The sequence below is a fragment of the Macaca mulatta genome, chromosome 6 (assembly GCF_049350105.2).
Source record: "Macaca mulatta isolate MMU2019108-1 chromosome 6, T2T-MMU8v2.0, whole genome shotgun sequence".
Taxonomy (NCBI): Eukaryota; Metazoa; Chordata; class Mammalia; order Primates; family Cercopithecidae; genus Macaca; species Macaca mulatta.
In genome coordinates this window covers 62,323,119-62,350,682 of record NC_133411.1, presented here as the reverse complement: position 1 = coordinate 62,350,682, position 27,564 = coordinate 62,323,119, and the positions used below count along the sequence as shown (strand labels likewise).

Here is a 27,564-nt window from a genome sequence, read left to right as displayed (position 1 = left end):
TTTATCAGCCATCTGTATTTCCCTTATAATAATAAAAGAATATATTTAAAATAAATTTTAAGGTTAAATGTCCTGTGGGGGCTCATCAAGACCTTTTTTTTTTTTTTTTTTTTTTTTTTTTTTTTTAAACATAGTATAAATCAATTATCTTTTTCCTTCAGTATTTGGAATAGCAAAAATTATTTCTGGTCCCTCCTTAGATCAATCAACACCACTTTTCATAACATATAACACTGAAATTTACAGACATCCCTGAAAAGTTTTTAAGTAAACGAGTGAATCACAGTGGAGTCTCAATCAGTTAACAGTGTAGATCCATTTTTTTTAAAAAAAACTGAATATTAAAAGAAATCTTCAAGCTAAAAACAAAAACACAACCCTCCTAAGAACTAAAGCCAAGTGTGTGTTGTCAATGATTCGATACTTTTATCCCCTGACTGATTTAGACTCCTCCTCCTCATGTTGTAAGACATATTTGCTGAAATCTTCACGCCAAGCTTTTGGGACACCTGGGTGAAGAGGCTATGCTACTGTTGCATCTAAGGGAATAGTGGCACCATTTCTTCCCTAATAGACTTCATATCCAAAGATGAGCAATAAATCTCACTCCCCTGCATTTACCAGCATGTTATCAGGAGATAATACTTGCTGTGCAAATTGATGACAGCTGATCCTCCCACCCCACCCCATCCCCTACTGCCAATATGAGGTTATCATCAGTTTGTCATTATATGCACTGGCCTTTCACTCTTTCAATCAGAAAAGCTGTGGCTTACTTTAAAAAGGTGGGGAAGGGACGGGAAGAAATGAAAAACCAAGAGTCTAAAGGCACAAGGTCGCATAGCTGCTCTAGTTGGAGTTTGTAAACAGAGAATAGGTTGAATTTAGGTAATCCCAATCTATGAGAGTAAAAAGGCATCCACAGCAGGCTTTTATCCAGCCAGCTTCTTTGAGACCCTTCATGGGTTTTGAGGTCTACAAAGTATGCACTAAAATACCCATACTTCAAAAAGCAATAAGGCAAATAGTATAATCATTATTCCAAAAGTTACAATGGTAGTGTAGGCATACATAGTATAATTTAGTTACAATGTGTGGTACTGTTTCTATTATATAACCATATTAACTGTTTATTTCCTACATAATTATAAATTCAGCTGGGTTTCAGTTGAACACAAAACCGTCCTTGTACCACCACTGATAGTTGGCAATAGCTCTTTGACAGCAGTTTTTATTCTGCTGTAGAAATTATCCTTGAACTGAAAAAGTCCACAATCCAATGTCCAGTCATTAAACACTATCATATTTGTGAAGAGCTTCTTCCAACTTCTGGGTAACTTTTTGGAAAAATATTATTTGTTGTTGTAAGAAATGCTGCATCTGTGATTTAAAGTCTCTTACTCGAATCTGATGGAAGTGGTGAATTTCAGCCAATGTGGCAAAAGAAATAGTGTTACAGCGATCCTGAATGCCGTCAGCCTTCTGCACCTCCATCTTCCCTTCCTCCACGTGTCGCCTACTCTCCTTGACTTTGGTAAGAGCTCCTGTAGTTAAAAATAACAATTAATTAAAATTCTATACATCCACAAATCCCAATGACATAACTACATATTAAACAGAATCTTGGGCATTGCAAATAGTTGCCCAAACTATTTTCAATACCTTTGAAATTTAAAGTAAGGACCATAATTACTCATTTTAAAAAAAGAAGGAATCCAGTAAAGTTTCTGAAAACACTCCCTTTGTTAAAATTTCTCTTCAAAAACTAGTGTTTGCCATACTGACCAAGAATCTGTAGTATCTCATCTCCTCCAGGTAGAGATGCTATACATAATTGATAATAAACTGAAAGGAAATGTCCTTTAAAAGACGCAACAAGAAAATGCAGTTTTCACACGCTTAAAAGGTGTGACATCATTATTTCCACATATATTAAGAGAATTACACTGTTTATAAAAACATCCCGTAAAGGATCCAAACCCACTTCCTCAGAAAGTCTCACTAAATAATTAAGACTCTAGAACCAGTCTCTGAAACAAGTTAGTACCAACACAGGTTGTGTTTTGGAATCATGTCACAGTCGTAGGGGGTGCTTGGCAATGTTGCCAGTCTACAATTGGAGGTCGCCCTCATCAGGGTTGGCCAAGCCCATATCTTGTCATCCAGAGTAAACACCTAGCTGAAGTGCTCAACACACAGAAAGTGCCTGGTGAAGGGGTGAATTGCGAACACATGTCTGATTTTGACTTCACGTTGCATCGGGAGACCCACACCTGGAGTACAAGGGCTTTAATAAGAATTTGCCCCTTTTTTGGGACTATCAGGATTGTTGAGTGTTAACTCTGCCCCGATGATGACCTAGGAATGATGCCAGCGGTTCCATAATCTCATGCCTAGAAGTATCAACAGAGGGTGTTGCAGGGGTGGGGGTGAAAGATTGGCCACTCCGGCAGGTGCCATATGAAGGCAGGCCTTCCCCTGGAAGCACAGTCATACAAAGACACAAAAGATTGAGGATGTTTAGGGGTAGGAAATAGGCTATTCCTAAGTTCTTGGGAATGAGTAATGATAAAGCTGAAATCACTTGAACAAAGCCAGCTTAAGAATTCAGATTTCCCTACTGTGTCTAGCACTCATTCCACCAAACCATACTGAAAGACAAGACAGAACACAGAGAGAAGCAGCTAGAGTGCCTGGCTTGGCAGTCTGAGAACACAGTACTACTGAGGAGGGAACCAGGAACCTTGAGTAGAAGGAGGTACAGAAACTGAGAGACTTTGTTTCGGAAATGTTGTTTTACCCAATGGTGAAATATACGAGGGAAGATGCCCTATTTCTAAATTTCTTCAAATCTCCTACAGAATAATATAAAATACAATATTAAACAAAACCCTTAAGGTAAAGCAGTATGCTTTTTTGGCATAGTTCAAAGACCTGAGAAATGAAAAAGCACCAACAGCAAATTTCATCCATATAAATGTATGTGCAGGTGTGCACATATGTACACATTTATTTTCATTGATTTATTCTAAATGAGCCCTTTAAGTGAAAAGCAGCAAAGCCCTGAAACAAGAACACATGGGTACTGCAGCTGCAAGGAGCACACATGCCCACACCACTTCCACCTAAGCCATGGCAGAGAAGTGCGCTCTGCTAGACAGAGGAAGACCCCACCCCAGTTCTACTAAGAAGCCATCACTCTGAAAGTAAGGCCTTTTAAACATTTCTACTATGGCTGACAGTATCAGCAAAGCACTAAAATTTGCCTGCTTGAAGAGAAAGACATCTCCCCAACATAAAAAATTAGTAATAATTTATTGTAAAACATTTATCTTTGTTATATTTGTACAGGTTTCACATTTCATATACAGAAATTGAAGTTGAAAAGACAGGAGGGCCGGGAGCAGTGGCTCATGTCTGCAATCCTAACACTTTGGGAGGCTGAGGTGGGTGGATCACCTGAGGTCAGGAAATCGAGATCAGCCTGGCCAACATGGTAAAACTCCATCTCTACTGAAAATACAAAAATTAGCTGGGCGTGGTGGCAGGCACCTGTAATCCCAGCTACTCAGGAGGCTGAGGCAGGAGGATCACTTGAAGCAGGAAGGCAGAGGGTGCAGTGAGCTGAGATCACAACGCTGCACTCCACCCTGGGCAACAAGAGCAAAACTGTCTCAAAAAAAGAGAAAGAAGAAAAGAAAAGACAAGACGAGGAAAGTATAACAGGTAAAACTACAGGAAAAAAAATTCAAAAAGACTGAGAATGTGTAGTGAAAAAATACATGTTTTATAATGATAAGGGGAATAGGAAATTAAAAGAGAAAAATCTCAAATGATTTGACTATATTTTCCATCTGATTTCAATCCAAGGTACCCGAGGAAGCCACAGTCCTATGTTCAAATGCTAAGGACCAGAATGCAGGATCCTGCCCTGCTCAGAGCCTGACCTACGTAACAGCTATTGCCTGTATTGGTAATATTCTGCAAGTATTACTTGCTCTAACTACTCTATGGCTTTTCACCATAGAGAATAGAGTCCAGTATAGAGAAGCTCTGAAACCTGGCCTTGAATTGGGTGAATGTCAACTAAGTTGCAGCTTGTCAAACTCCAAATTAGTTCACCATATTTTGAGAAACTGCATTGCGTTATATAGAATTACAGATGTGCACCCGTAACAACCAATTTAAAAATCAACAAGTCTAAGGCTTGCCACGGTGGCTTGTGCCTAAAATCCCGGCAATTTGGGAGGCTGAGGCAGGGGGATGGGCAAAGCCAGGAGTTTGAGACCAGCCTGGGCAACATGGTGAAACCCCATTCCTATGAAAACTACAAAAATTTAGCCAGTCCTGGCAGTGCACATCTATAGTCTCAGCTACTCCAGAGGCTGAGGTGGGAGGATCATCTGATTCCGGGAGGTTGAGGCTGCAATGAGCTGTGATCACAGTACTGCACCTCCAGCCTGCTGGGTGAGAGTAAAACCCAATCTCAAAAAAAAAAAAAAAAAAAAAAAAAAAGAACAAGTCTAAAGTTTTTACAACTTATATCAGCATACATTTTCCAAAGTCTCGGATACAACAATGAGTATTAATATCTCTTTGAGGCCCCAGGATCTTGCCAGCATGTAATAACTTCAAGCTTCCTAAGCATACATACTAGAGAAGCCAAGAAGAATTTGGGACTCATTTTTAGTCAGGCATGGTGGCAGGCGCCTGTAATCCCAGGTACCTGGGAGGCTGAGGCAGGAGAATTGCTTGAACCCAGGAGGCAGAGGTTGCAATGAGCCAAGATGGCACCATTGCACTCCAGCCTGGGCAACAAGTGTGAAACTCCATCTTAAAAAAACCAAGAAAACAACAAAACGAAACAAAAAAAAAACCAAAGACTCATTTTTTCCCCAAGTATGAATTTATTAAGTGAATAACACAAAATGTTGCTGTTTTTAAAAGTCCCCAAAAGGTTGGGCTCCCGGGTGATAATTTTAATGTGAACATTTATGGAAAGCCTGTCATGTATAGAGCACACTGATAGAACAGGGAGATTCAAACCGGAGCCACACCGCAAAGCACCGTCAGGGCAGGCAAACTACCCTGACACAAAGTGAGATAGGTCCACGAAGCACACAATTCTGCATGGGAGTTGAATACGGCTTTCTCCAAGATAACATGTGACAAATGTGACAACAGAAAATACTCAGAGGGCCTGCTACATGCGCACTGCGCTATGGATGGTGGCAGGGTGGAGGGTAGAGAATAGAATATCTGAACAGTAAATGGTAGCTGCTATAAATAGCAATAACATATGCTAGACATTTTCCATCTAACTTTCACTACAACTTTACAACAGACATTACTCCTAGTTTTACTACAAGGAAATTGAGGAAGTTATGCAACGTCTTTGAGCCTGACCGTCATCCACATAACCCAGCAGGAGGCTGAGATGGGATCTGACTGCATAACTGACTTCAAAGCAAGCACTACAACTATTTAGAAGAGAACGTGCTAGACAGGTGTGGTGACGCACACCTGTACTCCCAGCTACTCAGGAGGCTGAGGCAGGAGAGTCCAGGAATTCCAGGCTGCAGTGACCTGTGATCATGCCACTGCACTTCAGCCTGAGTAATAAAGCAAGACCCTGTCTAAAAAATTAAAAAATAAAAACTATATAAAATGGTAAACTAAGGTATTAAATAGCATACTTTAAATGTACAAATTTGTAGAATAAGGAGAGCTACGTGTAATCAAGGAAGATTATGTCTCCAGAAAATTGTAGCCACAGATGTAGAACAAGTTTTTAAAAACAAAAATAACTTCCTTTAACTGAGATGTAACTAAATTGATTTTCTCCCAGATACACCTTCAAAAGAAAGTTAAAAGAAGATTAGCAATAAAATAAGTTGACGGTAATATACTTAGAACAAATTAAAAATCGAGAGTTCCTGAATATATCCTGAATTGAAGATAAGAGCTGTTAATGTTCAGAATGACAACGACAAGGACCTTCCAACATCTGAAGCCAAATAAAAAAAGTTAACTCTTATAAATATATACATCTTTTCCCAAGAAAATAATTTCTTCTTTTAAAAACTAATCTCACAACTTTCCAACTTCCAATTAGTTTTTTTCTGTACACCTTTTAACAAACAGTAAAGGTATCAGTGCTCTCCTCCCTATGAAAACGGTAAGCTAATTATGGAAGTCAATTGACTAGTGCTGACTAGAAGTAAACAGGAAAAAAAAATGACATCTTTTAAACAGCTCAAGTGATCCACAGACAGACAGCATGAGTGTTTAACACTTGGGGACTAACACACAGAACCACTTTCTGGGGTTCCCAGGAAGCTTCCCTCTACCCACCTTTGCCTAACTCTGCCTAGCTCCTAACTCTGAGTTCAATCAAAAAGAAAGTGGAAACATATTTTTCCAATAGAAACAGTATTACAAGCGTTGGCTAGATGTGAGTGAAATAGTATTATTATTAGAAGTAGAATTTGGTTTTGTTACAAATGGTTGGGTTCTTACAGTTGATCTAACTGCTCAAACTGGGAATTATGTGTACATATTTTTAGGTTTCACAATTATCTTCATATTCAAAATTTTAAATATCACAAGAAAGGCAGAGAGCAAAATTTTCAGTTCTAGCACGTTGGAGGCAGAGACTATTGGAGCAGAGTTAGATGATCATAGACTTGCTACTTCTAGGATAACTTTAGAAATTAAGTAATTTGTAGCTGCCTAAGAAACAACTGCAGAGGTACAATACAACCAGCTGCAGAGCTGTAACAAAGTATGACAGCGTTTTTTCAGCATTCTCTGCAGAGCTGTAACAAAGTAGGAGAGCATTTTTAAAGCATTCTCAGGGCTATACTGCATTGTTTTTAAACCAAACCAGAGGAGTGTAAATGAAAACTAAAAATGTTGCCCAGAATCTAAATAACACAAGGGCTACACATTTTTATCACGGAACCAACATGAAAACAGGCAATAGCATCAAAAGCGCTGCTTTTTAAGAGGCTAATTTAGGAGGAACATGCCCCCTTGCCAGCCCCCTCCCCTCATAAACATCATATTGCCACCACGCTGCTTTCAAAACAGAAGAGGGAAATGAAAGAATGGGGGAGCAATTATACAATGAAGTCTAAGGTCAAAAGCATCACTGTTAGAACAAACAAAAGATCCCACAGTACTCATAGTTAGAACAGCTTTAAGATGAAAGAAAATAATAAACAGGTGTAATCAGAGGGAAAAACATTTTCCAACGACAATGTCACTGTAAACTGAAACTGCTTCTTGGGCTAAAGTAACAGACATTAGTTAGCTGCATCTGGAATAGCATGAACATATTACGATTTTATTATGAAAAGAAAGTTCAGGTGCACATTAAATAGAGATTAAATAAGAGGCTGACAATACAGACCAGTGTGAATATACTCTTTTAAAAACCTACCAATGAAGTAGTAACTTTTCCAATTCAGAAGAAAACACTATTTACACGTGAAGTAGTGCAGCCTTCCCAAGTTACAAAACTGAAAAGAAATTTTCTTCTCTCTCTCTCTCTATTTAATTTAAATTGTAGAGACAAGGTTTCACCATGTTGCCCAGGCCGGTCTCCAACACCTGAGCTCAAGCGATCCACCCGCCTCAGCCTCCCAAACTGCTGGGATTAAAAGCATAAGCCACCGCCCCCAGCCTGAAAAATACATTCTTAAAATGAATCTGAAGTACAGGAAAAATAATTATTTAAAGTGAGGCAATAGATTTCAACGACATCCCAAGATAGTGATCCTGAATAGGCAATAGGAGCCCAGAGTGCCTCCCCCAGGCTGAGCCTCCAACACACTGCAGCTGTTTCTTCCTCAGGGGATCTCTGTGAAGGAGGCAGGAAGGATCCTAGAGTAAGCCCCTCCTAAAAAGGTTTACCTGTTGAAAGTGAAGTTTTGGTAGAGAGTTCAACTTAATTATTGCATTAGTTTGGTGGATTCCTTGAATTCTTCCACAGGATAGAAAGTGAACTCAGGAACTAAAAACCCTCAGTTCTAATTCCTAAAGGAGAGGAAGGAGCCGGAAGGCACCTTCTCACATTCCAGTCCTAGAGACGCCCTCTGGGGAAGGCTAGGCAGAGCTGCTTCCCAGGTGAGAACGGCAGAGCTGGCTCTCAGATTTTTTTTTTTTTTTTAATGCTAAAAAGGTCTTAGAAGAGTTTCTATACAATTCTCTCCATTCTACAAAGAAGAGGGTGAGCCACTTGTTCAAAGTCCCACAGCTAATTCATGGCAAAGACCCCACCTCCACCTGCCTGCCAGCCCTGGCATGTCCCATTCTCCCTTCCAAGCAGGGCATCCTCATTCAGGAGACCTACTACCTTTTTTGTGGGCATAGATTGAGTGGATTAAGGCCTGAGATGGAGACTTGAACCTGCTACATTGTTGAAAAGGATCCTTTCCTTTCTACATTTTGAGAATTAAAAGGAAAATTAAACCAATATTTTTACTTTGGTTTAGGATTTGTTATTAACAAAATCTCCTAGATTCCCAAGCTGATTCTGTACCTGTAAAATTCCCAACAGGGCTCATTTTCATATCAGTGCAATTGCCAAAGCTCAGAGAAAGGTACTTTGCCCCACTTCTCCATCACCAGTCCTAGCTCCAGAGAAAGCAAATGTCCTAAATTCACTTCCATCCCCCCTCCTACCATTTTTCTTTGTATCTAACCACTGTAAGCCATCTCGCAGCTCTAAAGGATGCTCAGGCTGAAATGAGGAAAGCAAGAAATAACTGTTTTTGTTTATAATACATATGTTCTCCATTTCAGAGGAATTATATTACTCATGTTTGCAATGAATATAAAACAATGAAAACAAAAGAATTTTTAATCATGTGACAAGGTTCATTAATATTACCTTAAAAGTCTCAAATTTTTAAAAATCATTTATAAATTATGAATTAGAAATCAGCACCATTTTCAAAAGCATCACACTATTTACATAGCATATCATTAAACTGTTTCCATCAGTAAAAACACTTAAGATTTCAATGCCAATTTTTTTCTAGAATGACAGTATGAGAGTAGTGAATCTCTTGAGTCATGTAGCCCATGTGCACATATTACGAATGCACTGCAAGCTGAAACTCAACGAGCACACTAGCAGATGCACTTGCACTGCACTAAACTTTTCTGTTTCATGTTCCTCTGCTTCTCATTCGCAGGGAGAAACAACTTGCCTGGAAATTTCTGACCCATCAAAGTGAGACGGGGGGAAAAAAAGAAAAAAAAAAAAAAGCAAACCCTCATACACTGTACTGCCGCAGGCATTTTAACCAGAATTTTCCTAGAAACTTCTGACCCATCAAAGTGAGACAGGGGGAGAAAAAAAAAGAAAAAAAAAAAAGCCCTCATACACTGTACTGCCTCAGCCATTTTAACCAGGCAAGGCCTTGCCCTCCGTTCAAAGAAGCTGTCTGGCCTCCTTCCTGTTTTCCCTCTTTCTGCCTGCCCCCAAACTCAGGCCCCCACGAGGCTTGCCATGGCTCCAAGAGGTCCCCGCCCAACCCCATCCAGTTCTTGTACCTGAACTTTGCCTTCTTTTCCTCAATCCAATCTCTTATTCTCAGTATGTTTTGTCTCTTCTAAGACTAATTATACAAAAGGCCCAGTCACTAAGCAACAGGAATCCAAAGCTACATTTTCTCCCTTAAAAAAAAAAAAAGAAAAAAGAAAGCACCTTATTTAATTTTGAAATCATGAATGTACCAAAAACATTAACTTGATTTCTGTCTTCCAGGGGCCCTTCCCCAAAACACAGAAGCCCTGGTGTACGGGAAAGAACAGGAGACAGGCTGAAGGGCAACAGGGACAGCTGCTTAGAAGTCGCTCAAGACTGGACTCGGCCTGTTTTTCTTCATTCCCTGGCACATGTAACATGCTGAAAGAAAATGCTAATTTGGTCAACGTGGCCTATTGGGTTCTTATCCTTTCATTGCTGGGATCCACACCCTGGCCTTCCCTGCTAACTCCCCATTAACTTCTTCCCCTCCCCTTTCCTTCCTCCCTGTTGGTCTCCACCTACTTGTTGATTACCCTTCCCCCTCTCTGCTCTAATATTTATTTTTACTTTTTCATATTGTTTTGAGCAAAACGTCTCAAAAAGCAAAGGCCAGCATCCACTTAAAACAGAGAAGCAGGACGGCCATCCAGCCACTCGACCATCACAGAGGAGTGCCTGCGCTGTGCACACCTGTGCTCTGCACTTTGCGTGTCTCATTTTCTTCTCTTTAACCCTGAAATAAAAGTAATCATTGCCACCATTTTCAGAGGCAGAAAGTGAAACTCCGGGAAACTAAATAATTTTACTCAGTGTCCAGCTGCATGTGAACCTGGGTCTGCCCAACTCAGGCAATTCCCTTGTACGTGGCCGAAGGGGGAATGCCCTACCCATGGCAACCGCATAAGCCCCACAGACCGGCCTCAAACACAGCACACTACACTAGTACCCCACGCCTCCTAGGAGCCTATGCCACTAACATAGGGATGAGCAACCCACAAACAACCTCCAGACCCTAAATACTATTCCTGCATGGATTCATACTAAGTGGGCTCCAGGATTTGGACCACATTAATAAACCCTGGAGGGTACAAAATTAATACTGAACTCGTCAGGGAAAGCAATTTTCTGAATGGACTAATAAAGGTCCCTAAAGTTAGTAACTATCAAAATTCAAAGATAATTTAAAATGCACTTTTAAATTCATAAATATAATAAATGACAAAGAGAACTTTTGAACCATTTTGAAAAGGAGGGAAGAGGAAAAAGACAAGCATAGTCAATTGCAAAAAGAAAAAAACCTGGTTGCTTGATGGAAAAAAAAAAAATCACTTAAAGAATTCAGGCCTCTAAGCTTGATTTCATCCTGAAGATATCATCAGTCTGTTTCAGGTAAAAGTGTTGCTATACTCTAATTAAGTAGTTCTTATAGTTTCATTCAGCAATCACCTAATGTCTAAAGGCAGAATGACATTCAGTTTGAATACCAATATTCACTTGAGTATAAATACCTTAAAACATGATTACTTTTACTTACTATGCATATGTATTCATACAGTTCACCTCATTCCAAAAATGAAGAGAGAAATCACATGATTGTATCTCTTGTGGTTTATTTGGCAAAACTGTTTCTTGCTGGTAATTTTATATATATAAAGGTTCTTGTGTTCCAGTCTATAATGAATGTTAAATACGTGATAAAATTACTAGGGTGATAGTTTCAGGAGAATTCTGAAAACACAGTGTCTTTATTTGAGAAGTATTTTTGGGTATGATGGCTAAAATGTTGCCTATAGCCAAGCAAATATAGATGAAGACTTTAAAATCTTGAGAATGAGAAAGAAAACCATGTATTGTTTCTTTTCTTAAAGAACTGATACCCATAGAATCTTAATAAAATAAGGTAGACATACTATCCTTGATAATGCTGACCATACAATGAAACTTTTAAAAAACTGACTTTGTAAAGTAAAACTCATATAATGGTTCAAATTCAGAGAACACAAATTGGGGCCTGAAGTCTGCAGTGCCCAGTTCTTTAATTACCTGAGGCATGTGCACAGATACTGGTACTGGTCTCTACCAAAAAAAAAAAAAGCAACAGTAGATATGTTTGCAAGCTGCCAACACTTTTGACACAGGACAACAAGCATATCTGTACCAAAGAAAAGAGTGAACTCGGGAAAGTACCTTTAATGAAAGGTAAAACCTTATTCTCTTTTTATCTAAATAGAAGCTGCTAAAATAAATCTAAACGGAAGTCCCACTAGATGGGGCCAGGAAGAGAGTAAAGTGGCCCTGCTCTTTAGAAGAGAAGCCAAGGCAAGGCGAGCCACACGCGCGGAGCCAGGGCACTTATGGGACCCTATCTGAGAGCACTGTGGTTCATGCTGGAGTTAGCAGAATATTTGCAAAGAATGCATTTCTTGTTTTCAGGTAATTTTCCAGTTTTTATCTGAAATTGTAAACGCCATTGTCCCAACTGCCACATATGCCATGGTGGTACTGACTGGTGAACAGCACAAGCACTCTTCGTTATCCTGAGTACCACTTCACATCCCTTCACGATCACGAGGCTGTGGAGATAATTCCTGACTCAGCTGTTTTAAAGGTAAGGACACTCCTCACTCCTGTGGTTTTCCTGCTGCCTTGCACTGGCAGGGCCCAGGTGTCCGGTGGCTGAGAGTCTTTACTCTGACCACATTTGGACATCCTTGCATGAAATCATAAATAACCAACTAAACACAAAACAAAGCATCTAAAAATGTATCAAGTTTTAAAATATACGTGAAATACAAATCATAAAACGTGAAAATTTGCAGATTGTCCACACTAACATCTATTAGTATTTAGTTAAAAATGTCTTGCTGCAGACAATAGGTGGTTCTGGTGAAAATCACAAATGTCAACATAACTAAACACAATAAAAGGCCTGGAAAATAGGATTTTCTAAGACTCCCTTCAGGCCCATTCCTTGTCTTTCCTTTTAGTCCTGCTCCTCTTCTCAGTCTGCCTACCTCTTCTATCACTGGCTTCACTACTTTCTACCACCCAAACTTAAAACCTCTAAGGTAACACTAGATTCCTCAGGAGAGCCAGCGCCTCACCAGGTCCTGCCATGATACCTAGCAGGTGTCTCGAGTTCACCTGTTCCTTTCCAAAACCAACTCTTCCCCTGGAGTACTCTAAAAGCCTCCTCATCTCTGCCCGACCAAACAGGAGTAACTTCCAAAAGCCCTGCCTCAGGGAGCCAGGGTGCACCAGCAAAGGATGCCTCCGGAAACTCTCAGTTTAAATTTCTGTGGTTTGGCTGGGCGTGGTGACTCACACCTGTAATTCCAGGACTTTGGGAGGCTGAGGCAGGTAGATCACCTGAGGTCAGGAGTTCGAGACCAGCATGGCCAACATGGTGAAACCTTGTCTCTACTAAAAATACAAAAAATTAGCCGGGCGTGGTGGCCGGCACCTATAATCGCAGCCACTCAGGAGGCTGAGGCAGGTGAATCGCTTGAACCCAGGAGGTGGAGGTTATGGTGAGCCGAGATTGCGCCACTGCACTCCAGCCTGGGTAATAAGAGCAAAAGTGTCCGTCTCAAAAAAAAAAAAAAAAAAAAAAAAATCTGTGGTTCAGCTCCTGTCTGCAAAATGGGTATAAGAAGAGCATTTACCTCAAAAGCTCCCATGAAGCTTAAATAGATATAATAAATATAAAACACAAAGCACCATGCTTGGCACACAGGAAGTCTTCAAAACATGATAGCTATTTTGATTATGATTAAATGTCACTCTTCAGTTTGAAACCTTTAGTGGCTGCTGACTGCCTGTAGAATAAGTCAATTTTCTAACAAGCATGTTACGTATTGTAGCATAAGAAGTACCAGTCTCAACTTAAGGCAAATAATGTGCTCGAATCCTAGCTCTCCTCATTAGCTCCGTGAGCCTAGACATACTTAACTTCCCTGAGCCTCAGTTTTCAGAGCCACCAAATGAGATGACACCACTTTGGGGGAGTTAAAAACTGCGCTGAGTTAAATAGTGTACCCCTAAAATCTACATGGAACCTTTGACTGTGACCTTTTTTGGAAATAGGGTCTCTGAATATGTAATTAGTTAAGGTAAGGTCATTCTGGATTAGGGTGGGCCCTGAATCTAGGACAACGGGTGTCCTTAAGAGAAGACAGGGACAGAGACACAGGGAGAATGCCACGTGAGGATGGAGGCACAGACTGAGGTGATCCAGCTGCAGAGCAAGGAAAACCAAGGGGTGCTGGCAACCACCAGAAGCTGGAGAGGCAAGGGAGGGGTCTCCCCTAGAGCCTCTAAAGGGAGCACGGCACTGCCACAATGTCCTTTCAGACTTCTCGTCTCTAGAACTCTAAGAGAATCCATTTCTGTTGTTGTAAATCACCCAGTTTGTAGGAATTTGTTACAGCAGCCACAGGAAACTAATAGCTGATAATTAATGCTGAAAAATATTTTTCAGCATTATCAGCTACTGTATTAATAACATAGTTACTCCATGTTACACACAAGGAAACAGAGGTTAAGAAGTGTGTGGCCCAAGGTTACACAGTGAAGCTGGCAGGAATTCAAACCCATCTGGTTTTATTTCATGCTAACAACCACACTGCTGTCATACCCATTTCTGCATGGAATTAAGACAAGGTATCGCTTCTGAATTTTCTAGTGGGGGGGGGGAAAAAAAGGACATATATAAAATGTTTGGAATACTGCTTATCACATAGTAAGTGCTCAATAAAGAGTAGCCACTCCCACTGCCCTAACCTGCTTGTCCTCCAAGTCAAGGGTCAGCAAACATTTTCTTTAAGGGCCAGACAGTAAGCATTTTAGGTTTTGCAGGTCAAGAGGGAAAATTGAGGTTATTATGTGGGGACTTATAGAACCATTAAACACAGAATCATTTAAAAATACAAAAACCATTTTTAGCTCAAGCACTGTAACAAACAGGTGCCTGGGTGAATCTGGCCCGTGGGCTGTAGTCTGCAGACCCTGCTCCAGGCCATGTCCAGGCATCTCTACTGGTGACCCAGAGCCTGTAATCTGCAGGCCATTTTGTACTTCTCCCTGTCCCTTACCCCACGCTGCAGGCAAGCAGCCCCTTCTGTGTCCTGCTCCCACCCCCATGGACACTCCCCCCGTTAGGATGTTATCACCTCTGGTCTGAATTACTGTGAGAGCTCTCCATTTCACTTAACCCCCAACCACGTTCTACACCTGCCGCCACGACCTGTCCATCTTAAGTGCAGGCCTGACCATGTCAGCATCCCATATGATCTTCCATGTTTCCTCTATCACCTCCAACAGCAGCTGTAAACCCAGCAGTACATCAAAAGCATGTGAGGAGCTTTTCAAAGAACACCAATGTCTAGGCAGCACAGACATTCTGATTCAGATCCAGGGTGGGGCCCCATTTTCTGCTGTATCCCCTCAGCAGCTGGTTCTGAGAGGCAGTCAAGATTGATCCCATATGGTTCGGCCCAGAATGCCCTTCCCCCACTCTGCCGGCTTGGCAAACTTCCACTTGTTTTCAAGACTCTTCTTAGACTGAGACTGGCAGAAGCCACCCCTGAACCTTCCCATCCACTCTCCATAATTACTCCTCCTTCTGTACTATTTCACATCATGGTGCATGTCCACGACTGTGTGTCGCACAGTACAGTGACAGCTCCTCACTTCAGTTCCCTTCACTGACCTGAGCACTGGGTACTTTGCTTATCAATTACTGTATGCTTATCAAACCCATGCTAAAGCATTTCAAGATCAGGAGTGCGCTCTCCCCCTATGCTCCTCCAAAAGTCACACTGTGACCATGTTTCAAAGGGAGAATCCAAATGCTGCCCACTCAAGCCTCTGACATAAACTGACAATTCCTCTCTATCCCCTGGACTCCCATGCACCGTCTTATTCGCAGCACTAAGTTAAATCTACCTTCTATCTCAGTCCTCTGTGCACACTCTACTTCCCTCATGGAACTGAGAGAGCCTTCCATGAGGGCAAGTACCTCCACACATGAGCTCAGTGCTCCATGTGCATCCAAGTCAAGCAACAAGGTGAATGTATTCTCTGGATCTTGTGCTCTGAATTAAGCAAATGAGACCCTGGTAAAAATATTATAACTAAAACTTACTAATGAGGAAAATGTGTGTGTGTATATGTGTGTGTGTGCATGCGTAAGTTTAAACACCAATAATCAATATAAAGTGAAATCATGAGGTATACAATATTAATTCTCTGGCACTTTAAGCATTTTCAAACTTCCTCTCCCCTCCCCAGTGAATTACGGAAAGTCATTTCATAAACACATAACTCTAAGGCTTTTAAATCACTCACATTGTTAATGACTTCATCCATAAAATACATCCAGATTCTATCTTTATTTCCTGTACACTTTTAGACTGTTATCCATCATCATATAAATGGAAAAACAAAAACATCTTATAAATCTATTTCAAGATCAACCAAGTAGCTACTGAGTGCTTACTTCATTAATTCAACAAGCATTCATTAAGTACTTGCTATGCATGTATAAAACAGTATTTAACAGCTACACAACACAGGAACATAAAAAACCCACACACTAATAACTGAGCACCGCATAAGACAATTATTCACAAAAGGACTACAATCCAAGGGGGATACTCCAAGGAAGGAGACTAGACCTGAAGCTTGAAAGTGCTTGTGTTGGGGTGGGGAGACATGCAACAGAATGCATGAGCCTGATCTACCTAAAAGGAGAAAACTCAAGTCCTGATTGCTGCTCCCCACTGCTGTTCTGACAATTCTTATTGTAGGCCAGGCCAAAATTGCGGAGTCACCCTTGATGACTCCTCTTTCTCTCGCATGTCACATCCTTCACAATCCCATCCCTCAGGAATACCTGTTGATTCTACCTCCAAAATATATCCGGAGGGGGATCCCCTCCCCTACCACCTCTGTTGTCTCCACTTTGGTTCAGGCCACCAGCATTTCTTACCCGGATTACTTGAGAATTTCCTACTAGCTCCCTGCTTCCATCCACCTTTGACTGCCCCACGCCATTCTATTCTCATTGCTCTGGACTAAGTCTGTTAATATGTCCAGTTGGATGTCATACCTTGGCTCAAAACCCTCTAATTGCATCCATCTGACTTGGGCTTTCATCCCAAGTCCTAACAGTGACCTGTAAAGCCTTGCAAATCTCACTTTCCATGACCTCATCTCCTAGGATCCTCTTAACTCCAACCACCTGGCCTTGCTGTTCCTCAACCTGCTTGGCACATGCCCACTCCAGGGCCTCACTTTAGCTAAACCCTCTGCCTGACAAGCTCTCCCCTGAGATACCTACTTGGATGACTCCCCCGACTCCAGAGTGATTCAGGTCTCTGCTTAAATCTCATCTTCTCAATGAGACCTACTTTGAGCACTCTTTCTAGTACTTCATCCCGCCTCCCATGCCCTCTTTCCCTGCTCTACTTTTTTCTCCTAGCACATACCAAACTCCAACATATATTAAAACTTACTTCCTGTGTTTGTTTTTCATTGAGTGTCTCCACCCTGCTAGACTGCAAGCTCCACAAGGGTGGGGATCTTTGTTTTGGCCACTGATGCAACACTAGCATCTTGAATAGTGCCTAGACAATGAAGGGTACACACCTATTTGTTGAATAAAATCTAGTTTATCTTTTAGAGCATTCTATGAATAAATCTAATGATTTTAGCTCCCCTTCCTTCACTGTCCCCTTACCTGCTAAATAACAATTTATTTAGCAGAAGAGGAAAGTCAAATTACAGTGAAAGATAAGTCATAAGAAAAGGTACAGAAATGACATATGAACTAAACTCGTTCAAATTAAAGTTTAATCAAGCTATAAGATCAATATCAGAGGCTGGGCTCAGTGGCTCATGCCTGTAATCCCAGCACTTTGGAAGGCCAAGGTGGGTGGGTAGATTGCTTGAGGCAGGAGTTTAAGACCAGCCTGGCCAACACGGTGAAACCCTATCTCTACTAAAAAAAATATAAAAGTTAGCCAAGCTTGGTGGCACATGCCTGTAATCTCAGCTACTCAGGAGGCTGAGGCAGGAGAATCTTTTGAACTCGGGAGGCGGAGGTTGCAGTGAGCCGAGATCGCATCACTGCACTCCAGCCTGGGCAACAGAGCAAGCCTCCATCTTAAAAAAACTATCATAATTTATCTCTTTGGTGGTCCTATTAATTTGGGTCAGAGAGAAGTCGCTCCAGCTGTCTACCACACTGCAGCTTCAGAATACCTGGGAACCCTCACCAGGCGGCAGCAGGCCAGGTATTAATCACTTTTACATTCCAAGTTCCTAGTGAGGTAAGCCTGCAATGCATGTTTGCTGATCTGAACTAAACGTACATAAATGTTCTTTCACACCAATTGGTAAGGGCTTTTCATGCTCCCCGATAACAGTCACATAAACAGACAGAACACTATTAAAACCAGCCTGAAACAATGTCTAAAAGTTTCCTGGATACTTAAGACTAATCTTATTTTCTTAAAAAGTCAACTAACAAAATGGTACCTAGGAAATGATGAACCTCACTTTTACAGATGAGGAAACTGAAGCTCAGAAAGTTAAGTGATTTGCACCAGAATACAAGTGATTTGGGTTGGGGGGAGCCAGCAGGAGACAGTTAACATACACTCTTCAATGTGAACAACAACAAACCAGTTACTCCAAATAACATCGACATTTATCCCAGTTACCATTACTTCCGGTGTGCAATACAGGGCAAACTGATTAAAGTAGATATTTAATTGCTAGACTGAAGACTCCTTGAGCTTTTGTACTTTTGCCTGCAATTCGGGTGGCAATAGTTTGCCAGGAGGGATGATAAGATTACTGAAATTGTCCTTCAAAGGAGAGTGCTCCTAATTTTTTTTTTTTTTTTTTTTTTTCCTTTTTAAGATACAAGGTCTCACTGTGTTGCTCTGGCTGGATTTGAACTCCTGGGCTCAAGTGACCCTCCTTCCTCAGCCTCTCAAGTAGCTGGGATTACAGGCATGTGCCACCATGCCTAGCTGCCATTGCCTTTTAAATTCACCTATTTTTCAAAAATAAACATTTGGTGACTAGCTACTATGAACCATAACATTTAATTATTATGCTGACCTTGTGAGGAAGTTCCCCCACTTGGCCAAAGATAACTGAGCATTACGCAGGTTAAAATAACTTGTCCAAAACTCCTCCACGCTCACACACTGGCTCTCCAGAGCCCATGCTGGTCCCGACAGGCCAGCTCCCATGGCGATGAGGCTCTGTACCCACGGCTTTTTGGCTTGGCTGTGCCCTTCACTGGCACAGCTCTCTCAGCAGACCCAGCCTAGTCTCATCCCCTTGGTGCAACTTCTGGGGCAGACTGGCCCATCCACCAGGCTCTCAGAAACCTGGCACAAGGAACTGCCGAGGCTGACTGACCTGTCTTTATAGCTAGTCAAAGAACTCACTAAAGACCAGAGGCCTACCCAGCCCTCCTGCAGACACCGGCAGAGCGGCCAGATTCTAGTTGGTGTTGTATAAATGTGGGATATGATACACGTCTGCCTTCCGGATATAATCTCGTCAAACAGAGCTCAGCATTACTCTGCCACTTTATAATCCTTTAGTTAATGATATGGAGCTTCAAAATTATATGGCAAATTAAATCTAACTTGATATTTAAACTTTGATTTAAAAATACATGAGGCAATACAATAATAGTTTTTTATTCAGCCCGAAGAGAAGGAACATGTTAAATAGTTTAAGGGAAGGGTTTGTAAGTGAATCACAGAACTTCTCACTTGTTTGGGTTCTGGCGTCATGCTTGGAAGTCCTAAGATGGCCAGACAGGACAACATTTCTGAACAAGGAAACCCCCTAGGCTCCCTGAGTTACTGGGAGGAGGGTGGGAGTGCAGGTCCTCTGCCTCCCTTCAGTCCCTCTGTGATCGGTGTGACTCTGAAGGCTATGTGGCTCAAAAAAGAAGTCTGAGAAACCCCTGACAGGGTGGTGTGAGCAGTGCCCACACCCAGTTTCATGCCCAAGACTGTCCTTGGGCAGTCACATTTATATTTTAACCAAGGAACTGAGTCATGTATTTCAAAAGCACTAAAGGTTACCTTATTTTCCCTAAGAAAACACAAACTGGGGCAAAGGGTAAGCCCCAGACCTGTTCTCTTTTTAGAGACATGAAGTCTTTTTAGAGAACATCTGGGGGTAAATGCAGCAGAGAGGAGAAATGGGTTCAACTAAAGATGGAGTGAAAACAAAAAGAATGAACAGCCTCAATTTCTAGCCCAGAGGTTTCAAAAATAAGGATGAATTTGCAATTTGCCCTGACTTCTTAGAGCTTTTTTCTGTATTCCTGGCACCACCTTTTCAGGGCTATTTTTAGCTACAGGAGAATGGGGAGCAGACAGGGAAGGTCTCAGTGTGGCCCAGCCTTACCTTGTGTGCCCTGCTGGGACTCCAGCTATCTTTAATTAATGTCTGAAGGACATGAGGCCAACTCTACTAGTAGTAAAAGGAAGCACAATGGTGAAATTCTACCCAGCAAGACTGATAGGCCCACTACTGGTATACCATTCCTGAGGTCCTGGGGCTATTTTTTATTGAAAAAAGGCTCCATCTGGGACACTTAAGAGAGCAATGAAGTAGATTTTGTATATTTAAGAGTACAGAAAACAGGACTTCCTATTTACTTATCTAGTAAAGTAAATACTAGATTTACTTTACACAGCCCAAACCGACAAATCAATTTAACATTATTATACACCTTTTCTCTAGAATAAAGACATTTCACTTAAAGGAACTCCCTCTAGCCATCTTTATTTAGTCCAAATTCCTAAACAAGGATGAAACCAGTATTTCTCATCATCTTTTACAGTCTTTCCTTTTTGCAATAACCCCAAGAGGTAAACCTAAAGCTTTTAAACCTCAACTTGCTGCCCCTAGATTTAGCTTTATTAAATATTAGAGATCAATCACATCTTTGGAAACAAAACTGAATATGCCAAGAAAGTAATAATAAAATATATTCCTCAGTACTACCCCAAACTCACCAACATCAACACCATAAAGATATACTGCAGACAGGCATGATAAAGAGGGAGAAAATAAAATGCTATCACTTAAGAAAAAAAAAATCAAGACCACAAGGGTTACATTTCGGTGACAAACATGGGCACACTGCCTAGTCGGGGATCGATGAGCTGCCTAAGAACAAAGAACTTAAAGGACTCCTGTTAGGTCAAAGCAAAACACAAATAAAATTTTAGTAGATTCTGAATTCCCATCTAATGTACTGCAGACTACAGCAAACTACCATCTTTCTTCGCTCAACTCCATTAACCTAAATAGTTCTGTTTATCTAAGACTCCATTCATTGATGGAAAAAAATCAAAATTCCAGAATTCTCTTTTGGCTGAGGGAACTGTATTGCTTTCTTCACTTTTGCAGAAAGTGAGTACACTAAAACCATTATTAAAGAATGGGTTCAGTATTTAGTACAGTCAGGAAAATGTCAACCCACCACATTTAAGAGTATTCGAGTTTTCCACCCTCATTTTGTAGCTGGGTTCTCACCAGGATGGCCTCAGACATCCGTCCCGAAACCAGTGTGTTTTCTGAATGGGACACAAAGGCACACTGCAAGAGATGCTCACACTACTGAAATGTCACTCAGGCAGAGTGCCTGGGAAGTTCAGCAAAGAAGAGTCTAGCAGGACTTGCTTCCCCTTCCCAGTTTTTATTAATTAAGCCTACATGGGAAGGAGGAGGTGCCATGAGATGACCAGGCAAAAATCAAGCTATCAGGAAACTACATTAAAAGATAATAATTTGCTGGAGAAGCTTACGATGCGGTTGATAGTTAAACTGCAGCCAGCAGTTTAACACAGCATTGCCCAATAGAACTTTCAGCACTGATGGAAAAGTTCTATCATCTCTGTTGACCAATATTCAGTTCCTTAGTCACATTAGCCATATTTCAAGTGTGTAACAGTTGGAGTGGGGGAGGTGATGGAATTGAGGTGCTCTTTACAATCACAAGTCCTGAATACGCTCAAAAAGCTTTTATCCTGGCTTATGATATTTGTCTCATCTATACTCCTAAAAATGGCCTACACTAGCATCCTTGATAAACACTGGCTATAAGCAAATGCTTTTAGCCTTATGTGCTGCACACTGTCACTTTAAATGGTAGTACTTTCTAAAGATGTGTCATCTAGGGACACAGGCTCACTGTACATTACACACCAAGATTACAGCAGAAACAAACTATACTGAATATCAACTGCTGTTCTTTTCAAAGTTCCTAGAGATTATGTTTAGTGCTCTTGAATCTGTTTAAGCCACATAAAATGATACTGGTTTTAATGAAGGAAGTTTTTCAAATCCCAAGTGACAGGAGACAAATCCAGTTCTATAATTAAAAAAAGATAAACTAGGCTGGGTATGGTGGTTCACGCTTGTAATCCCAGCACTTTGGGAGGCTGAGCTGGGAGGATTGCTTGAGCCCAAGAGTTAGAGACAAGCCTGGGCAACATAGCAAGACACTTGTCTCTACAAAATAAATAAATAAGTAAGTAAATAAACTACATATTTTTTGTTTTTTTGTTTTGGACACAGGGTCTTGCTCTGTTACCCAAGCTGGAGGACAATGGTTCAATTATGGCTCACTGCAACCTCAAATAAACTCCTATCCTCAAGCAATCCTCCAGTCTCAGCCTCCCTAGTAGCTAGGACTATAGGTATGAGCCACCATGCCACGCTAACTTCCTTATTTTTTGTAGACATGGGAATCTCCCTATGTTGCCCAGGCTGGTCTCAAACTCCTGGCGTTAAAGCAATCCTCCTGCCTTGACCTCCCAAAATGCTGGGATTACAGGCGTGATCCTGGCCATAACCAGATGGTTTAATAGATCAAGTAGACCATTGCTATAAACTCAAAATAGATATTAGAACACACACCATACTTTTTCTAATACATAATTTCAAAAGCAGGCCACTTGACAAAGGCTTGAGTGCATGGTGTGATTGACAGTGAATGAACTGATGCCAACCTAAAGTAGACAGACACCGGCGGCCCAGCACACATGTCCAAGTGTCTGTACTTGGTTCCATCCTTTCAACTATTTACTGGTAATTTGCACAAACTCACAGAAATGTGTAAAAGGGCAGCCAGCATAGGTCCAGAATGATGTAACACAATGGAATTTAAATGCTAAGTCCCTCCATTAAGGCTCACAAAGGGAGTTCCACCAACATCAGTCAAAAAAGTCAAAGATTCATAATAATTTACATTTTTTTAAAAAGGCATAGGGAATGTAAATACAGGTTTAATATAGGCCAACAGCAATGTGATTGCACAAAAAGCGAATTCAATATTAGACTGCATTTACAAATTGCAAATTGCCAAGAAAGTTACCGCTCTCTACTAAAATTAGTACTGATGTCCAGGGTACTCCCTTCCCTTTCAGCAGCAGCAACAAGACTGAAAGCGTTTGATCATTCTCCCAGCAAGCCCCTTTCCCCATAAGTCAGAAGACCAGTCACACATTTGGAAGGGGAAGGAGAGAAGCAGAGAGGAAGGAAGCGAGACTGCTGTCTCCAAATGTCTGAAGGCGGTTCCAGGGAACAGAAAGACAATCAAGGGAGGCAAACTTCAGTTCAATGCAAGAAAAGACATGCCAGAGATTAGGATTGCTCATAAACGGACTGGCCCACAAGAAAGGCAGTGAGCATTTCATCAGTAAAGGCCAGACCTGCTCAGGAAACAGGGACAGTAGGCTTCCCTGCTGCCTAGCCGCCCCTACACTGGACTTTCACAGGCAAGACTGCCTCACTAACTCCCACACCTCCCCATTCTCTCAATCAAGGCATTATATCAGAATGCACATTAGTGAGAAATGTTAAGACAAGGACTACTGCTATATATATTTTTTTTAATTTGCAAATTCCAGTGCTTTAGCAAAGGTCAGAGACACTAACAACTATTAATAACTCATGAACTCTGACAGTTGGACAGCTAACTTACAGGGATACCAGTAACGCCGCTCTCAGATCCAATCCTCAGATTATATTCACTCTACGTCGTTTCCCTATACAATTTTCCTAAACAACGTTCTCAATTTCAGTACATTAATGATTCCAAACTCAAAATGAGTACGCTTTTCCTAAAATTAGGGTTTTTACTTCACTTCACAAAGTAAATTAGGGTTTTTACTTTACTTCGCGAAGGTTGCAGGCAAGAATTCTTTGCAGGAAGTTCTTAAGCTCAGAGAATTGATCTTAATTCCTCTACCGAAGCAGAGATTGAGAGGTGTGGAAGGGTGAAAGCAGATTTCTCTTTATTTACAGACATCCGTTCTTCTCCACTATTTCCTCGCTTTTTGAAACCGATCACTAAGTGACAGTGCAGTGTTCAAAGAGATGCCCAACATGGTTTGGGTCCCCTTCTAATTCTACCCTCGTCTGAAGATTACAGATCTGAGCAGCTCATTACTCAACTATTCAAACTCTAAAACTATAGCACTCTTATCAAAGGTACTCTTTGAACCTTCGAGAAAGAGTACTCACTCCCTACTGGGAGATACTCGAGGAGGAAGCTGCCTGTCGAGCAATCCACCTTACACTCGGGAAAAGAGCCAGGCGTCCACGTCTCTGCTCGCTTCCCCACCGGTAGAATATGAGTCTACCAGTACTACTACCCACAGTAGTACTGCTGTCGAAGTCGCCCCTTTCAGCCTGCACAATACACTCCATATCACCTGATCTAAGGGCCAGGCTTTACCTTTCTGAACGTGGATGATGTCCGGGAAGTTGGCCAGATGCCCCTGATACAGTGCTAATAGGTCCATGACGGGATCCAGGTCCTGCCTGGGCTGCTCCGCGAAGAGCTCGCCAATGGCGTCATAGGCATCTCCGGTGAAGGCGATGGCCTGGTTCAGGCCCACCGAGAAGGCCTGCTGGTCCAGCTCAAAGGCCTGGCTGAGGCCGCGGAAGGACTGGCCCACCTTCTGATACTCCTTTTTGAAGCCAGTCACCTGCTTGCGCGCGAACTCGTTGGCGGTGTGGTTGAGCTGCAGCGCGCTGTCGTCCATCTTCTTGGTGAAGCACTTGAAGCCGTCGATCTTGCTCTCCACCTCCTGCAGGTCAAGGGCAGCGGCGGGGGGTGTGCTGAGGGTCAGGAAGAAGTTGGCACCCACCATCTCGTCCTTCTCGGCCTTCCTCTTGCCCTGCTTCCAGGCTTTCTCGTCGGTGCTGCTGGGGCACGTCAGGAAGTGCTGGAAGACGTCGCACTGCGCCAGCACCGGGTGGCTGGCCATGTGGTTCATCCACCAAATCAGGCCCTTCCTTCGCTTAGAGATGAAGTCCTCCTCGAAGCGGCCGGTGGCCTGCTTCTCGGGCAGGTGGGGCACGGAGATGACCGGGAACTTCTCCGCCAGGCGAGCGTACAGCCAGTCGAAGTGCTTGTAGCGCCGATGCACCGGCACCTGCGTGTGCGTGGGCACCAGCTTGTAGGAGATGTAGCTCTTCATGCCCTTGAACTTGGTCTGCTTGGTGGGGTCGTCGATGGTGCACTGGAACGGGTAGGGGTTCTCCTGCCACTCGGGGCCGTAGGGCCCCAGCACCACGCACAGCTTGTCCCCGTCCTTCACGAAGCCTGACGCCTCCCCCAGCACGAAGGCCTCCCCGCCGGACTTGACGAAGGTGGAGAAGCGGTTGAGGTTGCGGCTCACTGTGGCCGAGCTCTTGGCCCCCGACGGGTGGTGCTGCGGAGGCGCCGAGCCGCTGCGGGAGCCCAGGGACAGGTCGGAGCGCGTGGACAGGCGGTAGCGGCCGGCTGCGCCCACACCCGCCGAGGACGAGCCGTCGAGGTCCGGGTATGCTCCGCTGCCCAGAGCGCCCGGCTCGTCAGCCACCGTGGAGCTGTCGTCCCACTCGTCGTCCCAGTCATCATCGCTGCCCTGGCTGGCCTGGTAGCCGCCGTAGAGCTGCTGAGGCGACGGCTGCAGGGCGCCCCCACCGTACGGGAAGCCCGCGCCTGGCGGCTGGAAGGTGCTCGGAGGCGGCGCCTGCTGTGGCTGCAGCAGCGGCTGGAAGGTGTCTGGCGGCGGCTTGAAGGAGGCGGGCGGCGCGGCGGGCAGGGGCTCGAAGCCCCCGGGGGGCACATTGGCGTAGCGTGCCGGGGCGCTCGGGCCGCCGTCTCCCGCCAGGCTGGGCTCTGGGGCGCGGATCACCTGCACGTAGGAGGCTGGGAAGAGGCCGCGGTCGCCGCGGCTGTTGACCCCTTCGAGCCAGCCCTCGATGTCCTGCTCGCTGCACAGGCTCAGCACCTCGTGCTCCCGCAGCGAGATCTCGCCCGGGTTCTCAGACCTGAAGTCGTACAGCGCCCGGGCGCGCAACGCCATGGTCCCGGCGCCCTGACTAGCGGTCCCGACTCCCGGCGTCCCGAGCCGAGGCCCACCTAAGGAGCCCGCGGTGCAGCTCGACCCTGGCGCGCGGACTGGAGCCCCCAAAGCGGCGAACCCACGCTGCCCGGACCCGCCGGTCGCGCCCTCCGCTCGCGGTGCCTCCACTTCGCAGTGCCGACTGCCTCGCTGCGCCGCCGCAGCCGCCACCGGTCGGGGGCGGGGCCGGCGGCCTCCCACGTCTCCAGCTGCGCTAATCCACGGCCGAGAGCCCATTGCCAGGCGAGAGCAAGCGATGGCCGAGCCGCCGAGCCCACCGCCCGCCTCGGCTTTGCGGCGGCCACTGCCCCCTCGTGGCCGGTGCTGCGAAGCCGGGCGCCATAGTGAGTGCAGCTGAAGGAGGTTTCTATTCTGAAATGAATTATCTGAGATTTTTTTAGTCTTTTAAGTTAAACATTCTCTAGAAAGTAAGTTAGTATTTGCATGCATGATAAACGTTTCCACTCTGAGCGCTCAGTGAATGCTCCTAGAATGGCTTAACCCACGCATGTAATATTTTGCAATGCGAATAAGTGATTGCACTAAGAAAACAGGACGCCTCTGCGGAGGGGCTGTTCGCCTATGGAGCGGGCTCCCTTCCCTCTTCTGCTCAAGGAGAGGAGATTGACAAGAACAAAGTAAGAGCCAGGGAAGGTGCTGTGATTGACAAAATTAGAAGCAAAGAGGGAGAGTTTCCAGTACAATAAATGTGCACACATTTATTACATGCATGTGTTGTCTCTCCTCCCAAAGATATATGTAGTGCTGTGAATGAGAGCTCAAACTTCGGAGCCAGGCTTCTAAATTTCAATCTGTGTTCTGACACTAACTAGCTGTATGACCTGGAGCAAGTCACTTATATCGTTCCTACCTCCAGGGGTTGTTGTGGGGATTTCATCATAAAGTAATCCCTGTTTTACAGATGAGGAAAGTGAAACAATATCTGGCAGGGTAAGCAGATTTGAAGGGTTTGCTGCTGCTTTTGCTGTTGTTATTGTTATTTGGGGGAAGCAAAATCCCTGGCCTCTTTCACAAAGGGAATAGGGGTACTAAACTCACAATTGCAGGGTACATGCACGAGGAAGCGTCCCAATGCTCACATTGCCACTCCTAGTATGAGGTCAGTGACCATCCATCCGTTGTCTCCATGTCTCACTATATTTATATTATTTTTAAGATAAATAGAACAAAAATGACTTCCTGAAATAATCAGTTCCAATCTATCGTTGCCTTGTTTCCTATCTTCTTTTCCTTCAGTGTATAATTTGCCCAAAGCTTTTTCTTCTCATAATCCCCTCTTATTAATTCTAGCCTAATTATTCCTTTGAAGACACTTCTAATTGGGGTTCCGCATTCATGTGTCATTAATTTCAGCCTGTCCTCTGACCCTTTTCAAGGAAATCTGGGAAACGGGCCAGAAGAGTGTACAATTATTCTAAGGGCTGCGGTATTGTAAGCATCTTGCACAAAACCACCAACCCACTACACCAGAATCACTCCCACAGTGTTTATCCTAATGCAAAACCTTAATTCAATTCAGTAAGCATATTCTAAATTACATTTTTAGCTGAA

The 27,564-nt window shown here is 43.3% G+C and overlaps 1 protein-coding gene across 1 annotated transcript; it reads right to left on the bottom strand.

Annotated features, from left to right (window-relative positions):
* Positions 1–1,080: 1,080 nt before the first annotated feature.
* SNX18 (sorting nexin 18) lies at positions 1,081–26,133 on the bottom strand. The gene is given in 2 exon segments (NM_001261750.1): positions 1,081–1,544; positions 24,333–26,133. Coding segments are annotated over 2 exon segments (1,875 nt in total). The 5' UTR covers positions 25,954–26,133; the 3' UTR covers positions 1,081–1,290.
* Positions 26,134–27,564: the final 1,431 nt, after the last annotated feature.